Raw genomic sequence first — 19,624 nt, 5'->3', positions numbered from 1 at the left:
ATTCTGTAAGAGAACAGATCTCCATGGCTTTAAGTATATTGTGATGGACGAACTAAATAGTGTTGAGAGGTTTGTAAAGATTAATTCACAAGATACAGTTTAATAACTCAATTAGTAGCGATCGATTCGTTATTTCCGCGAATCCAGGTGACAGCTTGCTTGTTTGCCACCTAATAATATAAAAAATAAGCGAAGAGCTTCGATCAACATCTCAAGAAGCTCTCGCTACACAGTTGGATTAAGGCCCCGATACAAAATACAGTTATCCTAGAAACCGCGCGCATCGTGAGAAGGTTCCTGTCTCTGCAGCCCTGACCACTGGTTGTTTGAGTCATGGGATTCCGCAGCCGGTGGTGTTCTGTTTTTAATGTAATATGTTTTGTATTTCTTTTATTTTTTTTGGATATGAAATGTATTATATTAAAAATATGATAAATAAATGTATATGAGAATAATAAAAAATAATAATTAGCTTTTTATCACGAATTTTAGATAGATCGAGTCATATGTAGGGTATGGTTATGTGAAAAAGAAGATGAATTGCACAGCCACCCCTAACAGGGTAGCCTCCATCCCTCAGTGGGGACTTATAGTGAGCTAATGGTATATATAGCAAAGTTTCAAATTGTGCTAACCCTAGGTAGTGAATAAGGCAGTATGATGATAAAATAACATAAAACAGTGGTCCCTTAAGGCATCGCAGTGTTGTTCTATCGTATTATAAATACTGTATGATTTTTCTGTAATTCAGGGGCTGTTGGGCGTTCGCAGTCGGTTTGAGTTTTATTTGCGGCGCTTACTTCGTCATTACAGCTTATCGTTGGTACGCGAGAAACCCTATTGTTACGGTAAGCATTAATATATAAAGACAAATATTATATCTATTATATATTTTTATCTATAATACTATGTGCAAGGACGTGAACAACAACGCAGCAACTTCTGTATGAATATTTATGTAATCCTATATGCTTATCAGAATCGGAAGTGTCTTTGTCTTTCCGCATCAGCTTGTTTTGTCAACAACTCAAATGTAATTAATTCCACGCAGTTTCAAATATCTGGCCAGAGATAAAAAGATCTATGATTAATTGTGACCTTTTAAAAAATGTGTCTAAACTTTGTCCCATCCATAGATTATGCAAACATTATAAACTTTGATGATTTCCAGAATTTATAATAATTTAGCGATAAAATGTCATTCTACATCAGTCTCGATAAAGATCTTCTTATTGACCTCGGACAAAACATTCAAAATTGTTTTTCGTTAATCGTGATATGGCATTTTTCGTCGACACTTTTATACTAATTGAGTTCTAAATAGACAATCTAATGACAAACAAATGAATTGTACATTATTCTATTTTGTTTTAGGTTATAGAGAGTACGCAAGGCGCGATCTGGGACGTACCTTTTCCAGCGGTGACTATCTGTGATTTAAATACAGTGTCACGCAAAGCTGCGTTCGCGTTTGCTCACAATGTGTAAGATCATGTTTTATAAAAGTACTGGCTAATTATAAAAAAATAATAAACCCGAATGTGTATAGAACCTATACACTCTGGAGAAGAATACGAATCGAATGACCCTTCACTCACGATAATTGATTCAGTCGTTTAGGCTCTAGACTGTCACAAAGGAACTACATTAAAAAACGACATACACGGAACTGTGTCAGTATGGTAAAAAGTTTAACATCGACTAGATCGATTTGGAACAAAGTCCAATTTGTTACAAGTATTAGTAACGAATAGAAGTAGGAGCGTCGGTGGCTCAGTGGTCAAGCACTTTACTTGCAATCTGCAGGCCCTGGCTTCGAATCCCGCTATGTACCAATGTGTTTTTCGATTTCCGATTTACATATTATATGTACATTTATCCGACTTTTATACGGTGAACGAAAACATCGTGATGCAACCTGCACATATCTGAGAAGTAATTAAAAGATAAGTGTGAAGGCAACCAACCCGCACTTGGCCAGCGTTGACTATGGCCTAATCACCCTTAACTTAGGGTAGGCTCCGAGCCCCTCGGTGGGGACGTATAGTGAGCTGATGATGATGATTAGTAATAAATAAGTAATTATCTGCCTTGCGATGTGGGTCTATGCTCGGTGGTATTTCTAAATCTAACTCAGAGTCTTAAAAGAATCGAGCTTACGGTTTCGTCCGTCAACGTATCTGCAGTTCCTGTGGTGTTGAGTATGTCCATGGGCGTCGTTGAAAACCTGTGTGTTCCGGCCGCATTTTTGCCAGCTATTCTTATCAAAATATCGTAAAGCGACAAAATATTACTTACCTAAGTGTATTTAATTTGATCGCATAACGATCTTAATTTTAGTCATACTTTTATTATTTAATCAAGTTTATATTTCAGTATTTAAATTATATTGATTTAGTACCATTTTCAAGGACTTTGCCGAGGAATGTTACGGAAGAATTTATCTTTAAAACATTACGTTTCATACCTTTATTACATTCCAATAATGTTGTATCAAATAATATAAAACATGATTTGGGTATCCTGCAAGATGTTATGGATAACAATAATATTAGTATTGAATCATTATTTTACGAAGTAAGTATAGTAATTTTTGTTTCTCTTTTATCCGTAAACAACTAATGCGATAAGTTGTGAACATTACCGTTATGACGAGAATTAAAAAAACAGGAAGAGTATACCATGCTATATTCGTGACTATGTTATACATTTGTGCCAAATTTCAATAAGATGTGTTGATCCGTTGCATAGTTATTGAGTAAATGTGTAAATCAAACGAATCCCACCGGAACTGTACACAATTGCGTAATCATAGGTAGCCTAAGAGCTCTTCCAGACTATGTTCTATATGCTTGCTAAAGTTCATCGAGATCCGTTCAGCCGTTCTAGAGATACCTTCAAACAAACATCCATCTAAACATTCGCATTTATAATATTAGTAAGATTAAGAAATTTTGATGATAATTCTTCACCAAATATAGCTTTCACCAACATCGTCGTGCGCCAAATTGATAGAACGTTGTATGTGGAAGTCGAAGATATATCGTTGCGAACAATTATTCCAGCAAATAAAAACCGGCTTCAATATATGTTGTACATTTAATTATTTTGCAATTAAAACAGCAGAGGGAAAGCGCAATGCGTAAGTATTATTTATAAAAAATATGTAAATTTAATTTGGTAAATAAAATGCGTATATTGGAACTTACTTCAAAGTTAAGCGTCCATAGGCTTTTTTACTTTTTAACTAATAAGCCTCTGATTTATCTTCGTACCATACAATATTGGAATTTTCCACTACCTACTTTTTACCTGTGTTACCTAATGTTGCACAAATAGCGAAATGAGCGTTCGCCATAAGACTCCCATAAGTTTAAATGCAGACATGTTACCAATTACAACGGAATTTTACTTTCCTTCACATCTCGTTCCCTGCCAAACTAATTACACAGTCCCGTTAACAGAAAAGAGAGGAAAAAGGTACAGGAAGAATCTTGTTTTTATTGTATTTCTTTTTTTCAGCGATCTAATTTACATGCCTACACCACGTCGAGTCGCGTCTTGTGGGTATGAGACAGCTTTGACAGTTCTGATTAGAACAGAAATCGATGATTATTACAGTACAAACTTGGCAACGACTGGAACCCTGGTAATAAATATACATCTTAAATGTCTACTGCCTTGATACTTGTAACACGGATGTTCACAAAAATACCCAGTGGCAAATCAAAGTTTAAAATTCGTAAACAAAGTGTCTGGAAGTCATGTGTTAAATTACCTTTTTTTTGCAATAACATACGGTATAACACCGGCAACATAATTCCATATCAATTTCTACACAGATTTTCGAATTCTATAAAGACTTTTTTTTTTTTAGAAAAAGGCATTTTAAATCAGGTGTAGATGGCCAGTATATAAGATATTCTCTTCAATTACCCTTAGTTTACAAGTATATTTTGATATTTTATAATCACTACTTAATTTGATTTTTAAGGAACGCGTTTTCGATGCAATATTCAAAGATAAACAAATAATCGCATTTGTTTTATCAATACAGAGATAACGCTTGTTTGTTCCGGGTTAAAAATAATATTTATTGCAAAGTAGCTGTCGCCCGCGACACCGTCGGCGCGGAATTAAAAAAAAACTTAATTAGTAGCCTATATGTTTTTCCAGACTATATATTCTATATCTGTCAAATTTCACCGAGATCTATGCAAATGTTCTGAAGATACCTTCAAATAAACATCTATTCATCCATCCAAACATTCGCATTTATAATATTAGTAAAAAGTAAGATTTTTAAATGAGGCCAGAAAGTACAGATACCGAAAAGGGTAAAGATTGTTAGCTTTTGAATTTACTCAATTTATTCTTAGGTAAGTCGTCATCAACACCATCATCATCATCATCCACCCTTTGTCTGCCCACTGCTGCACGAATTTATTATATTGTGCAAGAAATGTCTTCAAGTTTCAATATAAATTACAGGATAGCACAGGAATATTCATAATGTGTTTACTTTGTCGCGACATTCGTTAACAAGCGAACCATGAAATATTGTTTTTGACGTGTAAGGACACCAGTGCCTGTTTTCACTAAACAATTAGCCGCGTGCGACTGCCTACTAATGTGATTTAATACAGCATAGCATCCCCGGCCAGAGCACGCGTGGTTAATCGCAAAGTGGAAACAGGTACTAAGGTCATATGCATCTTAATTTATTTAAAATAACTGGCGCCATATTGATGGCGACGGTGTCTGCTCTGTATCGATGGTGGTGTAAAATAATGACTCATAATCGTAGCTCAAGTATTTTCTACTGCATTTTCAATCTATTTAGTGCTTTCGAACAACAGATGGCGCTAGAGACTACGTTTTTGGTAAAAGCTCACTGTTTAAATTATTTAAAGAGTGAGGTTTTAACAAAAACGTCTATCTATCTATAACATCTACTATTTACTAAAATGTATTTTTGAATATACTTGTACTAAAGTTACAAAAATATATTAGCAAGTGTAGCCTTACGGTAGTTATAATAAAAATGATTATGTATTAATCGCGATGTATCGTTCACGTATCATTTTTTTTATACCAATATCCTTATTGTCAGTGTTAGATACTGCGCATAATTTTATCTTTTAAATACTAAGATAAAAGTTTTCATTGAAGATAGGATAATATATAATAGTTTTTTTTTTATAAATAAGCGAAAACATGTGTCTGATTATATTTATATAGTTGTTAATATACATATGAAAGTAGCAGATAGAAATTATTATACATAAATCTAAATTTGAATACGAACCTTAAATATGCATATTCTGCAAACAAAAGCTTGGTACTAATTAAGCTCAGTTTTGTGTTAAAGCGTATTTCCGAGTATAGAACGTAATGTTTATCCCTAGAGAACAGTTTGAAATTCTAGGAACAAATAAAGGTTGATTTATAACAAAATTTACTTGTTCTGTACGTCAGATTTTTGGTATTGTAAATTAAATACTGTTATTTTTGTATGTCGACTATGTTTTAGTTAACAATAATCTGATTTTGTTTGAAGGTAAGGTTCACTAAAATCTAAAATCTAATCGTTCAAGCATTATGACTTTGATTGACACTAGAAATCGGCCCTGATTTAACGCTCGGAAAATGAAAAAGTTTCCTTTAATGTGCATCATCTACCTTTCTGTTAAGGTCTCGATAAAATTTGGTCAAGTTTTTCCGGAACAAACGCGGCCTTGGGGGTAGACAGACAAAAAAAATGGTAACGCATATAAATCATGTTAGTGAAATATAATCAGTATTTAGGTCAATAATTCCTAAACGCGAACCCCCTGGTGTCCACGGGATATCCAGAAGATCCAGCAGTGTTCAATGGCTGGGTAAAATTGAGGGTTCAATAGTTAAAAACTAAATTTGTTAGCAAACGAAAAAAAAAACCTTTGAGAATCTCTGTATTTTGTCATTGCAACGAATGGAGAGTACAGCTAGTAATTGTATATATAAATAAAATCAAATTACTGACAATACAGTTACAATTATCCTTTGTGATTAATTCGCTGAATCCGTATTAATTAAATTAGTGCGCCGTGAGCTCGTGCTGTTTTACTGTTATACTAAAAGCAAATTACAAATTTGTATTATAACTATATCAGCGAAAGATGAAACGTATCTAACTAAAGCTTAAAAATATCAGTTTTAAAACGTCGTTATCAACGAAAATGTAATCGACAAATTTTATTGTCTATTTCTTAATGTAGCTCTACCATTTCATGAAATGGCCGGTCAAATTATGAAATAGCCTATTCTCAGATAAGGTCAATTTGTACAGATAAAAAATTGCATTAGGAAACAAAATTATGTTCCCCTAAAAATACTTACATAAATAAAAAATAAAACTGTCACTAGATGGCACCACTTTTTACGTTAGACACCTTTTATGAAGTATATTTTTAAAATGCCATTGCTTTAAAAAAAAAATACCAAAAAATATTATAACTCGATTGTGATTATTCTATCTACGAAAGGCTTCCGTACCGGAACCGTACTCAGGATCCGTAAGCTGATGACCTTCAGAGGTAAATATTTTTAAGGCCACCTACAAACGAATGTATGAGAACAAAGGGGGTATAGTAAAATTTTTACTAAAGTAGCCCAAGTTATAGACAGTTCACCGGAATCGAAACTCGCTATTTATCAATCCAGTCGCTATGCTTAGAGCTACGCCTCTTTACATTCCTTTTGACGTCTCTGTTTCATTTCCAGTCGAAGTTCAAAAGTCGAATTTTCAGTTTAATACATTTTTTATATGAAAAGGCGATAGATCAGTGAGGGGTCAGAATTCGCCGAAATAGCGAAGCGACCGTTGACTACCTTAACTTGACGGAGGACGGTTCTCACAGAAAGACGATATTTCCTCTTCATATGCATCTTTCCTGTGTCCAACTAACTTCCTCTTCTCCTCCTTTCCTTATAAGAAATGGGTGGAAAGGGAAAGGGGGCTAAAATTAGGCAAACGTCGCGCAAACAATATCATGTCACTTTATTTTCTAGTAGTAGGTGTCCGCGACCTCGTCCGCGGGGAATTAAAAAATCTTTAAAAAAAAATTAGCCTCTATCACCCGGGGTTAGCGTAGCTTGTCAATGGAAGAATTTTTCAAATCGGTTCAGTAGTTTTGGATTTTATTAAATGCAAACAATTAAAATCTATCTCTCTTTATGACATTAGTATAGATATTTCAGTATATAATGTACATGTGAAATTCGAAAAATATTTAGCAAAGATCGAACTCGGACCTGTACTCTAACGCCGTCACTGAGTCGAGTACTTAAACCTCTTTGCTATCGATGCCGAGCTTCATAATAATTTTCATAAAATAAGTGTTAAAGTGAAACAGTGTAGTACCGTGAATTGAATTTATAATAACTTAACTATACTTTTACAAATTATTTCGTTAGATTAAAATGAATCAGAAGATGTTGCAAGAACCTTATCGATTAATTATTGTCGCGCTGCGCGGCGCGGCGCGGTGGCGTCGCTTTGTCACCTCGAACTACCTATAATTCCAAACCCATTAACCTTACATGTCACGTCACAATGTGCGTTAAAGTGAAACAAAACGCGTAGGTCAGAGCTGAATAATTTAATATGGAACATGGAAAATTTTATGCCCTGCTAAATACGCAGCTAAAATTCATTTTATATTTTAAATTCTACCAAATCATTCGATCGCTGGAAAATAAGACGTGTTTATTATATTAAATTTAAGTTTTAATGGAATAAGATTTTTTTTTTCAAACGAACAAGTTTTTATAGTTAAAACACTTAGTTGTAAAGTAGCTTAAGTATAAGTAGTAGTAATCATAATATTAGTATGTGATGCAAAATTACTGGCCCGAGCCGGACGCACCGCACGCAACGTACGCACGGCCGCAACGGATTTTAGCGCTGCGTCCATCATCCGCTCGGCGCGTCTCTAGAGACGGCATATATCAACAATCCGTTGCGGGCCGTGTGTGCGGTGCGACATGCTACAATTTCTTGACCAAGTATACATTTTTAGTTTGTATGTTGCCTTATGATATTATTGTTTCATGCTTAGGATTGATGAAACTTTATTTATTATCGAACGATAACTTTGATATTTTTTTTTATCTTTTATTTTCTACTCCTGTTATTGATTAATAGCATCGAATGTATTTCTAACTATAAATATCTATTATTATCTATTAAAATCAACACATAAATGAGCGTCGTTGAACACCTCTGTGTTCCCGCTGCGTTTGCCCCCTTCTGTTATAAAAAAAATATATACGTTTAATTTATCTGTGTTATTACATTGTCTTAAGAGATCCGTTCAGCCGTTGTAGAGATAACTTCAAACAAATATCCATCCATCAAAACATTCGCATTTATAATATTAATAAGATTCGTATTTTAAAAAGGCAAAGGCATTCAGTAAAATATATATAAAGTTGCCTTCGAATGTACCATTGATAGTTACTTACCTGATTTATTGCGTAGCAATTTCACCCTTAATTAGGGGTAGCTTCGAGCGACTCGAAGACGACGACGAGTTGCTAATTAAAAAAGAAATAGCAACATTGATACTTTTAGACGGTCTTCTTTTTATAGTAATTGAAAGCAGAGTATTCCGTAGCAAAATTTTCTTGATAAAAAAAAATTGGTGCAATAAAATGTTATTATATAAAAGATTTTGTAATTTAAAGAAACGGAACTCACGTGTATGTAATCTTAATATTGTAAGTGGATAATATATGCGTCAATTTAATAATCAGATTGTATTTAATGCAATGTTTCGATTGGATGATATCGTTCGAGGTGAAGTTGTTAAAATCTATTATTTTTTAATTAATTAAAATAGATTAAAATGTCGATTTCGGATTTGATTTTAAAATCGAACGAGGAAATAAATGTTAATACAGCACTGATGTACTTAATTGTGTATTTATACATACATTTATAAAGTCCAGTCCGATATTAAAATCTTCATACATCATTTTGGGCTAGTCATGTGTTTTTTGTGTGTCGGGAACCATACGATACATCATTTCATTAGGGTATACGGCTTTTAAAGGACTTAAAAAAGGAAGTACGAGAGCCGTATGCTGAGCTTATTTCTCCGTATTGAAATATGAGTTTGCTTGAGATATTTTTTTATAAAATGTCCACTAGATGGAGCAAGTAGTCTTAAAAGGACGCTATTCGTCTTAATTTCAATTTTGCGCTTTGTTCAATTATAATGCTAAAAGGTTTTTTTTGTAAGAGGGGATACAGTTTTAAGAATTAATTTGACTATTGAGTTTATTTTAGTAATCGGCCTATTTTAATTAATATATTCATTAAATATACAATAGATGGCGTTGGTAGTCTCAAAAATGTGTTAGAATGCAACAAGTTTTATAACCCGAAGCCGATTATCCCTCAGATAAAGTACGTGCTCAACAAAGAGCAATTGGCGCGGTAATAAATTGTTTGCCCAAATACAATGCAACGTACTTGCTATAACTTTTGATAAGAGATCCATTTATTTGTTCTTTTTCTGTATATCAAATAAAAGTTGACTATCCACATACAAATTAACTATCTACATTTTTCTACGACTTATTTAATTGCTTATTTATCATGAGCTGAAAGCTTTAATTAATGGAGCGTAGCGTAGCTTTTCAACTGCAAAAACGTATTGCACAGAAATACACAAACATAAATCATTGTTTTACATGATTGATTTATTTTGCATTAGTAATTAAAATCTACTATAGCAGTAACACGGAATATCAGATTATTACTTGTTGTTTAGGAAATTGTGTGTCTTGTTCAGCCATGAGACAACGACTGCTGGGCGTAGTCTTTCCCCAAAAATGTTCGGGCCTGTGCTACCCGTATCCAGGATACTCCCACAACCTTGACCAGATCAACAGTCCATTTCGCGGAAGGCCTGCCCACGTCGAGTTTTATATTAATCTTATCTTACTAATATTATAAATGCGAATGTTTGGACGGATGTTTGTTTGAAGGTATCTCATTAACGTCGGAACGGATTCCGCTGAAATTTGGCACAGATGTAAAACATTGTCTGGAAGAACACATAGTCTACTAATTATTTTTTTTTAATTTCCGCGCAGACGGAGTCACGGGCGATAGCTAGTATATCATAATGTGTTATTTTGTTGTTCAGGTTTTTATCGACAACGCCTACAATGTGCCTGATTTCGATTCAACGTTACGTCTAGTAAATCCTATGACAGAAGTATTACTGGCGCTATCACCTGAGCGCACTTATACAACACCAGGCTTAAAGTCATTCACTATTGAGGAAAGGCAATGTTATTATAATGATGAGGTGAGATTTTTATCTTATTAATATTATAAATGCGAAAGCTTAGATGGATAGATGTTTGTTAGAAGGTATCTCCGGAACGGCAAAACGGATCTTGCTGAAATTTGGCGTAGATGTTGAACACAGCCCTGAAGAACACATACGCGACTTATTATTATTTTTTTACTTCCGCGCAGACGGAGTCGTTAGCGACATCTTATTATATAATAAAGAGGTACGGTGTAATGGAAAGTCTACGTTAAAGACAATGATATGTTTTTATGGAAATGTTTCTGCAGTGCGAACGTATCTTGATACATATTTTTCTTTTTTTCTGTTTAATGATAACACATTCCGCATTGAGATAATTATATGATTATGTATTTAATGTATATTCTTGACCCCCAAAGTTATTATGTAATTTATCATACTAAAATATTTTATCATAAAATACGCTATATGTTTATAAAAGTATTTAAAGCACGAATCACGTATAATTTTTTTACAGAACTATTTAATATATATCAATTATGTTGTGTCATTTGTTATTTGTGATCGGGATTTAGCATTTCTATTTATTTTATTTTTATATACTATTCCGCTTTATTACCCAAATGCAGTCTTGTTTTTTTAATAAAAAAAAACTATTGAACATATCGCAATCTTTTAGTCTTCAATATCCATATTATTCGTGAATAATGTATTAAATATTGATGTATATTATTAAAAGTTCCTAATAATGATGATGAATGATAAAGGAAAACATCGTGATACAACCTGCATCTGAGAAGAAATTCAATATGTGTTAAGTCAACCCGCACTGGGCCTGCATGGTTGACTATGGTCTAGTCACCCGTGACTTAGGGTAGGCCCCGAGCCCCTCAGTGGAGATGTATAGTTGCTGATGATGAGTTAATATAATACGCAAATATAAAGACATGATCTCCCATCTATTATCAGGATTTACAATAATCTTGTTATAAGAATGGTGTGTTAATTAATACTTTTAATTATGATTGATCGTAAGATGGTAATCAATTAATATAATATCATTTTTTTGTTATCAATGTTCGTGAATTTACGGTTCATGGCTGATAATAACATTCTAGTGAGGTCTGGTATCGGACATTGTATTGTTTCAAATCGTATTATATTATAGAGAGAAAATATACTGGAAAATACAGTAAACATAATCCATTATGCAACACAACCACACAGACTCTGAAAGGTTATACGCGAGTGTGTAATTTATTTATGTTGGTTTCTTGTAATTTTCATTTTGACCGCAGTCTAAACCATTTAACCGATTTTGTTGAGTAAATAGTTTGGTTATATATCTTTCCTGTATGTTATAGGGTCAAGTAGAAGTCAACCGAGTCGCAGTGAGTTTGGTTGACTATGGCCTTGTCACGTCTAACATAAGGCAGGCACGAGGCCTCGAGAGTGGGAAAGTCTCGGCGATAACGCGATGTCCACGCGTTGTGAATGGTGGACGGTCGTGATTAAAAAAAATAAAGATGCTGTTATTCGAATTATTATCAATATATATATTTAAAAAAGCTAGATATATAATGATTATCACTCACGTTGCGACTTTAGTTTTATCGCCAGTGATATGAGGCTTTCAGTTACATAAGCATTAATTTGCAATTTTTAGACGAACATTTTATCAAATAAGAAAAAATATCCTTTGAAGAAATATATTTTTTAATTAACTTGCTTCACGTTTCAAATAATCCCTGCTTTTATTCACATATAAAGTAATATCGTCCGAGCACAAATTAATGTTTACCAACGTTCTCTAATGGATTCTTTCTACGTATGATTGAAAACCACGATGTACTCTGTAGAGTTGGATTTTTTAATTTAAACAACTTTTTTTATACGCTAAATACAAGTTGGGTTGCTTTGTCGAATTTATGTTTGAAATTTCTTTGTAAATCATTAACATTAATCAATCAATGATTTTCATCAAGCGATTGTATATTTTTTTAATAATATGCGTAATCGTGAAGCAATTGACGTAAAACTAAAATTGATAAGTTTTTTATTAATCCTCATATCACATGCTATTAATGCGTTCTCTTTGAATACAGTTGGTATTATTTTAGTCAGTGTCTAACTTTTATATTTATCACGAAACTTAATGTTGTTCACATCACTCACGTAAATATAAGGAATATTTCCAACTTAGCCATGCATCAGGGCACTCCGGTCGACACGACGCGGCGTAAGCTCTGCGTCATGCTTTCAACAATTGACCGACCAATCTTATATGTAAAATTCTAGGTTACAATGTTAGTAACCGTACTCCTCCGAAACGGATTGATCGATTTTTATGAAATTTTATATGCATATTCAGTAAGTTTGAGAATCGGCTATTATCTATTTTTTATAAAGGTTAGCATGAATGACTGTGCGGTACACGAGGCGTCAATGCGTTCATGGTACGGCCACAGAGAGAAATGTCAACGACGCGTAACTGTGCGAATTTCTATGTGATTGTATTGTGTTAATCGATTAGCGATTAAAATTGTTTTCGAAATTTACATCGTCTTGTGTACGAAGGACCTTAAAGTAATAGATGTAAGGGTAATCAATACTTACTGAAGATAAATAATAGATAAAAAGAAAAACCAAAGAATTCGACAGACTGATATAATTATCATATATCAACTACATGTCGAGGAGATTAGAAGTCTTTTGACAACACACTAAAAATCGTACGCTAAATTAATGCTAAAGAAAAAAAAATATTCAAACTTTCGTTAGACTTTATCATTACTTAATATATGAACGGCTTAATCACTCACGTATGTTCGTCCGGTGACGGCACCGACTAGTTTAGAGCCCATTGGTGGGCTATTGTCAGGGTAAGCGACGGTACGTGTCCGCGAAATAATATCAGTCCCACTACCCCTATGACCCCCTCTATTGAAATTCTTTGAATCACTAGTAAAGAAGGACAATATTGAACAATAGTTTTCTTTACTAAAATGTATTTCTATAAATTCCAATACAGAATTGAACTGCAATACAATTCTCTGTAAAAGGATCGTTAACGTTAATTAAATAACATAAAACTAAATAGTTTGCGACGGTAAAACCTTGTCCGTGGAATTGAATTTTATAAGCTTGTTAAAGTGACCTTCATTTTACCTCGGATAAGCGATGCTTATTTTTTTAGTTAAATTACCCTTTATAAAATTATAATATTAGATTTAAAATAGAAATTGTCTTAAAGTTTTGTGTTAATATACAAAGACTTTTTTTTTTATAAAGAAGCAGATGAACACCTCCGTTTATGTGAAATAATCCGAAGTCCATGGACATCGACTACACCGGAACAATTGCAGATGCGATATCGTCCTTTTAGGGAGTAGGTTTTTTCCTGACAGACTCTTAGCTTACGGCATGCAATAGATAAGTTCTCAGAAGCCCGGTAGGTTACTATAATAGTATTACTATGCTAAGAAAATATCGTCTGGCTGAAAGCTCGTTGAGAACCATTTTTTTTTACTTTTTATTGAAATGTCGTTTAATGTTTACAAAGTAATTAGATTAAAAATTTGTCATAGCATTAATATGTTATAACTCGTAGGGCGAATTTGCTTTCGATTTTCGATCCGAAGTGGAAAGAAAATTAAACATTTTACTGTACGTATTTATGTGGTACTACGTGCGTATAATGCTCCAGTCTCTGCGGCGCTCCGAATGATCGAAACTTTTCATGCTTGCTTTAATTTGAGCTACGTATTTTATGCTACTATGATTTTACCGATAATTATAAAAGCTGTGAATTGGCAAATATTTTGTCACAAGGCGCAACTTTTTGAAATATGGGAATAGAAAATTTAAAACGTAAAATTTTACCACGCTTTTTATTTGTTTTTGTAGAGTTGAAGTTATCGCGAAAGATGGTACTCGGATAACATGATTAATTATAAGTTTGCAACGGTACTTCAGGAAATTGAAGTAACTTTAATTTGCCTTTAGCATCAAAACGCTTTTCAAACGAGTCAACATGTAAAAGACGTTTAAATTTTAATTAATCCATCCGTCTTATTTACATTGTTGGAATATTTGCTTCAGTTCATTTAGTGATGTTGAAGTTTCAAATTGCACAAGCTACAATTCTGATTTGCAGACCAATTAATTAAATCCTTGCATGCAGCCTTTGGCATTTGTTCCGGTTACATGTAACTAAACGTGGAGTAAAATTGTCTGATCTCTGTTTATTCTTTCTAATGAATGTATGCATTCTCTTGTTTTCCTCTATTATTCTAGACCATTTTACATGAAATTATTTTCTTGAAAATGATAACCATTTTTCCGCATTATCACCACTTGTGCGATTTTCTTCCTTGAATATATTATACTTATTTTAATTTTTTGACCGACTTCAAAACGAAGTCCGTCGTCCAAGTCATTCGTCTGTAGTCTTTCTTATGTGTTAGTTACTACATAACTCCTAGTGCTTCGATTTTTATAATTCTTTTTTTAATAGAAATATAATTGATAATTCTTGTCACATCATCTATTTATATTAACATACGAATTAACAGATAATAAAAAAAAACTGAAGTACATGCAACAGCTATTATGAAGAGGTTACACGTGTTTATAATGCAATCGATCGATTCCCACTTAAGTTACCTCGAGAGAAAATTTAATTAAGTGTTCGGCGAGAGATCGATACTATGCAAGATATGTACAGAGGTCAGCTAGTAACTGTATAATATTCCACGCGCTGATAACCTAATGGAATTGTTAGGGCACGAGGACGAAATAGAGTTACGAAGCGCACTTTTAACTATCGATCGGCTGACTACGCCGAACTATGCACGAACAGCGTAATAAAATATAATAAAATTTCAATCCATTTTGTTATTACGCGCACGTTTGAAAAATAAATATATGTGTATAGAAAGGGATAGATATATTTTTGGCATTATTCAATAATAATTTTTTAATCTTTTTTTTTATTAATTTCAGGTAAAAGTTGGCGATTTCGAACAGTATTCGTTTCATAACTGCAGAGCATATGAATATATAAAAATAATAAAAAGTATTTGTCAGTGCATACCTTACTATTTTCCTATACAAAACAAAGGTAAGATTTTTAAATGAAAATGCAGATATTACAAGATTCAAACTTTATGGCGGATCATAGTTGGAGGAAAACGTGCCCTAGTGTGCCCGGTGTTGCATTAGGCCTGCCGTTAAAATTGATTTCGGTCCTTCGTACGATATTCCGATCCGTCATAAAATTTGTATGGCACTGTAACAACTAAATAACTAAACACGTTAAATATATATCAATTTGTGATCGACAAACATCCCTTTGTTTTGATTTAATTTATCACATCCTTAAGTGTAATATTGATCATAAAGAGAACATTGTAATATTATTCCGTTTTTATTTCAGAATTTGTCCGACCTTGTAATTTTAAAGACATGCAATGTCTCGAAAGTGTTGTAGGTAAAGTATAACGATTGCTTTAGTTTTATATAATTATTTATTCCTTACATTACTTTTCCTGTACACGTTTAGAACGATATAAAGTTTGTTTCTAATGATAAACTTTTTTTTTCATTTTTACTTTATCATTTCTATTCAACTGTGAAACAAAAACAATTGCGTTCTCGATACGCAACTTCAAAAATGTTGTAACACCTATGTTATGCACTCGTAATTTGTCTGCAATTTCCCCTACATACTGACATCGCAATATAATTACGACAGCTACTATGAGTTATAAGTCAGCTGGATGAAAATGAAAATAGAATTATAAATGAGTTCGGATTCTCTGAATTCTACTCTACATCAAACACAGTTTCCTCGCCGGAGATTATAATGAAAAGTACCTACATACCTACTTACCTACCTTTCCTTGGACACAAAACCAGTGTTAGCTGTTTATTCAACCACTATTTCTTTATATAATTACATGCCTTAACGTGGGTTTCTGAGATCAAAATCCCTGTTACAAACTTATTGTTATTTTTGTTTCGTTAAAAATAACAATAATGACGATATGTTCTATATAGAGATTTGGGCTTCAGAAACCAACGGTAAAGCACATATTGTTACATTGAATTTTTTTTTTTCAAAAAAAAAAAAATTGGTCATAATGTCACAATATTGTGATATTTATGGCTGACTTAAATTATTTATAAGCCTAGGTCTGAGATTGGCGTTTTTCTGTATGTATTTTTTAAGGCAGATTTTAATCTATGAAAGTGTAGAATTCGAGTGTCATAGTTGTTGTGATACACAAGAGAATTAAATACAGTAGAGTGGTTGTATGAAAATATAAAATAAGTTTTTTTCTACAGTACCACTACAAGACGTGACCGTCCGCGATAAAATTTTAAAAGACTTCACTAAATGTTTGCCGGAATGCGAGCATTTTGATTACCCACTGGAAGTGGCATTTGGTCAGTTGGCAATGAACTTGCCGTTAAATAGACTACCTTTGCTGTAAGTTACTTGAAAATGGCTTAGTAAATTCATCTCGCATTATGAACTTCGTTAGTTTAAGAACATCGTCAATGTACTTACCGACGAAGTTCATAAAGCTTTATCAGATTACTGTCTGATTGATTTTTTTGAATAATTGTGCTCTTGCAAGGGGTTTTAAAAGAAAAGAAAACTATGGTTCATTTTTTTTATGTTTTACTCATTATTTTATGGTTTTTACAGACATCATGTTAATTTGGAGAATCGATCTTTGTTGAATGTGTTTTTCAATGATTTAGTATCTACAAGGTATCGTCGCGACGTTTATTTAAATTGGCAAAATATACTTGGTATGTAATACTATCCATCTTACCGTGGATTTCTGATACCAAAGTCTCAGATTAAAACATATTGTTGTTTGTCAAAGATAAAGACAGGGATGTCGTTATGTTTTATACAAAGAATTTGGTCTCAGGAGCCAACGATATTTTTATAAATAAAAATCAATGCTTGTATTTTCCTGAATTACTGATTCGAATAATGAAACAGTGGTAATGAAGAAGCTGACAATCAGTGTAGTAAATCAATTCCAATGCATATAATTCCATATAAGGTTGTATTTATAACTATAAATGGTCATCACCATTATTATTGAACCTTATAACTTGTATTACATTTTTAAATACAGGATGTAAGTAAATAATTTTCGATACATGTTGTTATTGTACTTTTTTACTTCCTTTCTCAAGTGAGAAAACGGATCTATTCTTTTACTGTTCGTCCTCTGTCCCATCCATTAAATGTAAGGTAATGATTGTCACCATTTATCTTACTGATATGTGTGAAGTCAACCAACCCGCACTTGGCCAGCGTGGTTGACTATGGCCTAGTCACCCCTAACTTTGGGTAGGCTCGGAGCTCCTCGGTGAGCTGATGATGATCTTACTGTAGATGTAATAGGTAGTGGTAATGTCGCTCTTTTATCGAAATCAGTGACCGCTTGCTTCTATCAATGAATATCATACATATTGTAATGCTAAATAAATATTTTGCAGCTTCCTTTGGCGGGTTGTTAAGTCTGATGCTTGGCTTTACTTTAATATCAGGCTTCGACTTTATATTATTTTTTACATTTCGTATGTTCTACAATACATCAAATCGAGTGGAACCGGACAAAGATAGTTACAGATACAAACAGGCAAAGAGTAACCTTTTATATGTGACGGAAGCTAAAAAACAAATTATGGCAAATAGAAATAATAAAGAAATTTACAACTGGCTTGAAGACGTACATAAGGCAGAAAAGTATTAAGACTACATAGGATAGTTATCACTGAATACCTTAATATTGATATCCCTTTAATTATTTGAAAGCAAATTGAAATAGTAGTATGTTTTTGTACTTGTGTTTGGGCAGTGAAAACGCACATTTTGTACGACTTCGTAATGTCAACATAATTTTGATATCTTCTATTGATATGTTTAGTTTCACTGAAAATATGGATGTTCGTTGAGTTTATAAACATTTTAGTCGTGTCTTCATGTGGAAATAATGTTGTTAAAAGTTTTCACTTCTGCATTCGACGTTTGTTAAAAGTTTAGTAACTTTGTATATTTAGTTAAAGATAGTTGTTTGTTATGCGAGTGTTTATTCTAAAGGTTCACCTTGACTTTAGTATAAATGCAATGAATAGAATATAATTATGTGTGTAATTTATTACTTAAATTTTTATTAATATTTTTCTGATTAAAATGTTTTTGCTATTAATTGTTAACAAATAAAGTTATTAAAACAATAAAATGGGTATTTTATTTTTAATAATTTTATAAATGCGAATGTTTGAATGGATGTTCATTTGAAGGTATCTTCAGAACAGCTGAACGGATCTTGATGAAACTTGGCAAAGGTGCAGTAGATTTATATTTTGGATTTAGTTTTGTTAAATAATCCTATTTTCGAATATTTTTGTATTGGCGATGTGAAATGTGTAAATTATTTTAATACGAATATACACTCTATATGTATATATTTGAATAATATATTTATCACAATGAATATCTTAAATAATACAGATAAGAGCAATTAAAAAAAATGATAATTTTTAATTAACGTCAGTGAATCACGATACTTATGTGTGGTCATTAAAGTTTTATTTGAAGGAGAGAAACCTTTATAAGCGAGAGATGACCGGTCCCGAAGAATGACCTTTACAGGCGAGAAATATCGCGGTCTCTTGGACTCTCGCTTATTCAGATTCACTGTAATTTCCACATTATTCGATCCACAAACTAAATAGAGCTGCCGTGTGAAGCAACCAGATTTTATAATCAGAAGTTGATAGCACGTTTTTTTGAGGTGCTCACTAAAGTAAAATCTCGAATCATTTTGAAATTATAGATTATAACGATGGCCCGCGACTATGTCCGCGCGGATTTGAAAAAAAAAATTAGTGGCCTTAGTGTTCTTGCAGACTATGTTCTATTTGTATGCCAAATTTCATTGAAATCCGTTCAGCCGCTCTGGAGGTAACTCAAACAAACATCCATCCATCTAAAAAATCGCATTTATAATATTAGTTAGATTAGTCTACAGTTCTTTTTTAATTAAGACTCACACTTTCTTGTCTATTTGTTCGAAGCTTAAAAAATAGTGAACATCTAAAGTGCTTGCGAACAAATTTTCTGCGACCGTGAAAATGTAACGCTCGACGCCAAGGCTAAAAACGTTACAGCGATAATTGACTTAGTATCCTAATCACATTGCACGAGCTAACGTCCACATCGAATTTACGATATACGTAACTAAACTAAAATTTTGATC

At 33.0% G+C, this 19,624-nt stretch overlaps 1 protein-coding gene across 1 annotated transcript; it reads left to right on the top strand.

Moving 5' to 3' along the window:
* The first annotated feature begins 2,501 nt into the window (after positions 1-2,501).
* Positions 2,502-18,492, top strand: LOC106126178 (sodium channel protein Nach). Its single transcript, XM_013323670.1, has 9 exons — positions 2,502-2,577; positions 2,982-3,142; positions 3,523-3,649; positions 10,200-10,364; positions 15,336-15,453; positions 15,769-15,822; positions 16,680-16,824; positions 17,047-17,153; positions 17,859-18,492. The coding sequence occupies exons 1-9, from the start codon at positions 2,536-2,538 to the stop codon at positions 18,113-18,115; spliced, it is 1,176 nt and encodes a 391-aa protein (XP_013179124.1). The 5' UTR covers positions 2,502-2,535; the 3' UTR covers positions 18,116-18,492.
* The last annotated feature ends 1,132 nt before the right edge of the window (positions 18,493-19,624 follow it).

The sequence above is a fragment of the Papilio xuthus genome, unplaced genomic scaffold (assembly GCF_000836235.2).
Source record: "Papilio xuthus unplaced genomic scaffold, Pxut_1.1 DF825017.1, whole genome shotgun sequence".
Lineage (NCBI taxonomy): Eukaryota > Metazoa > Arthropoda > Insecta > Lepidoptera > Papilionidae > Papilio > Papilio xuthus.
This window is presented reverse-complemented; position numbering and strand designations above follow the sequence as displayed.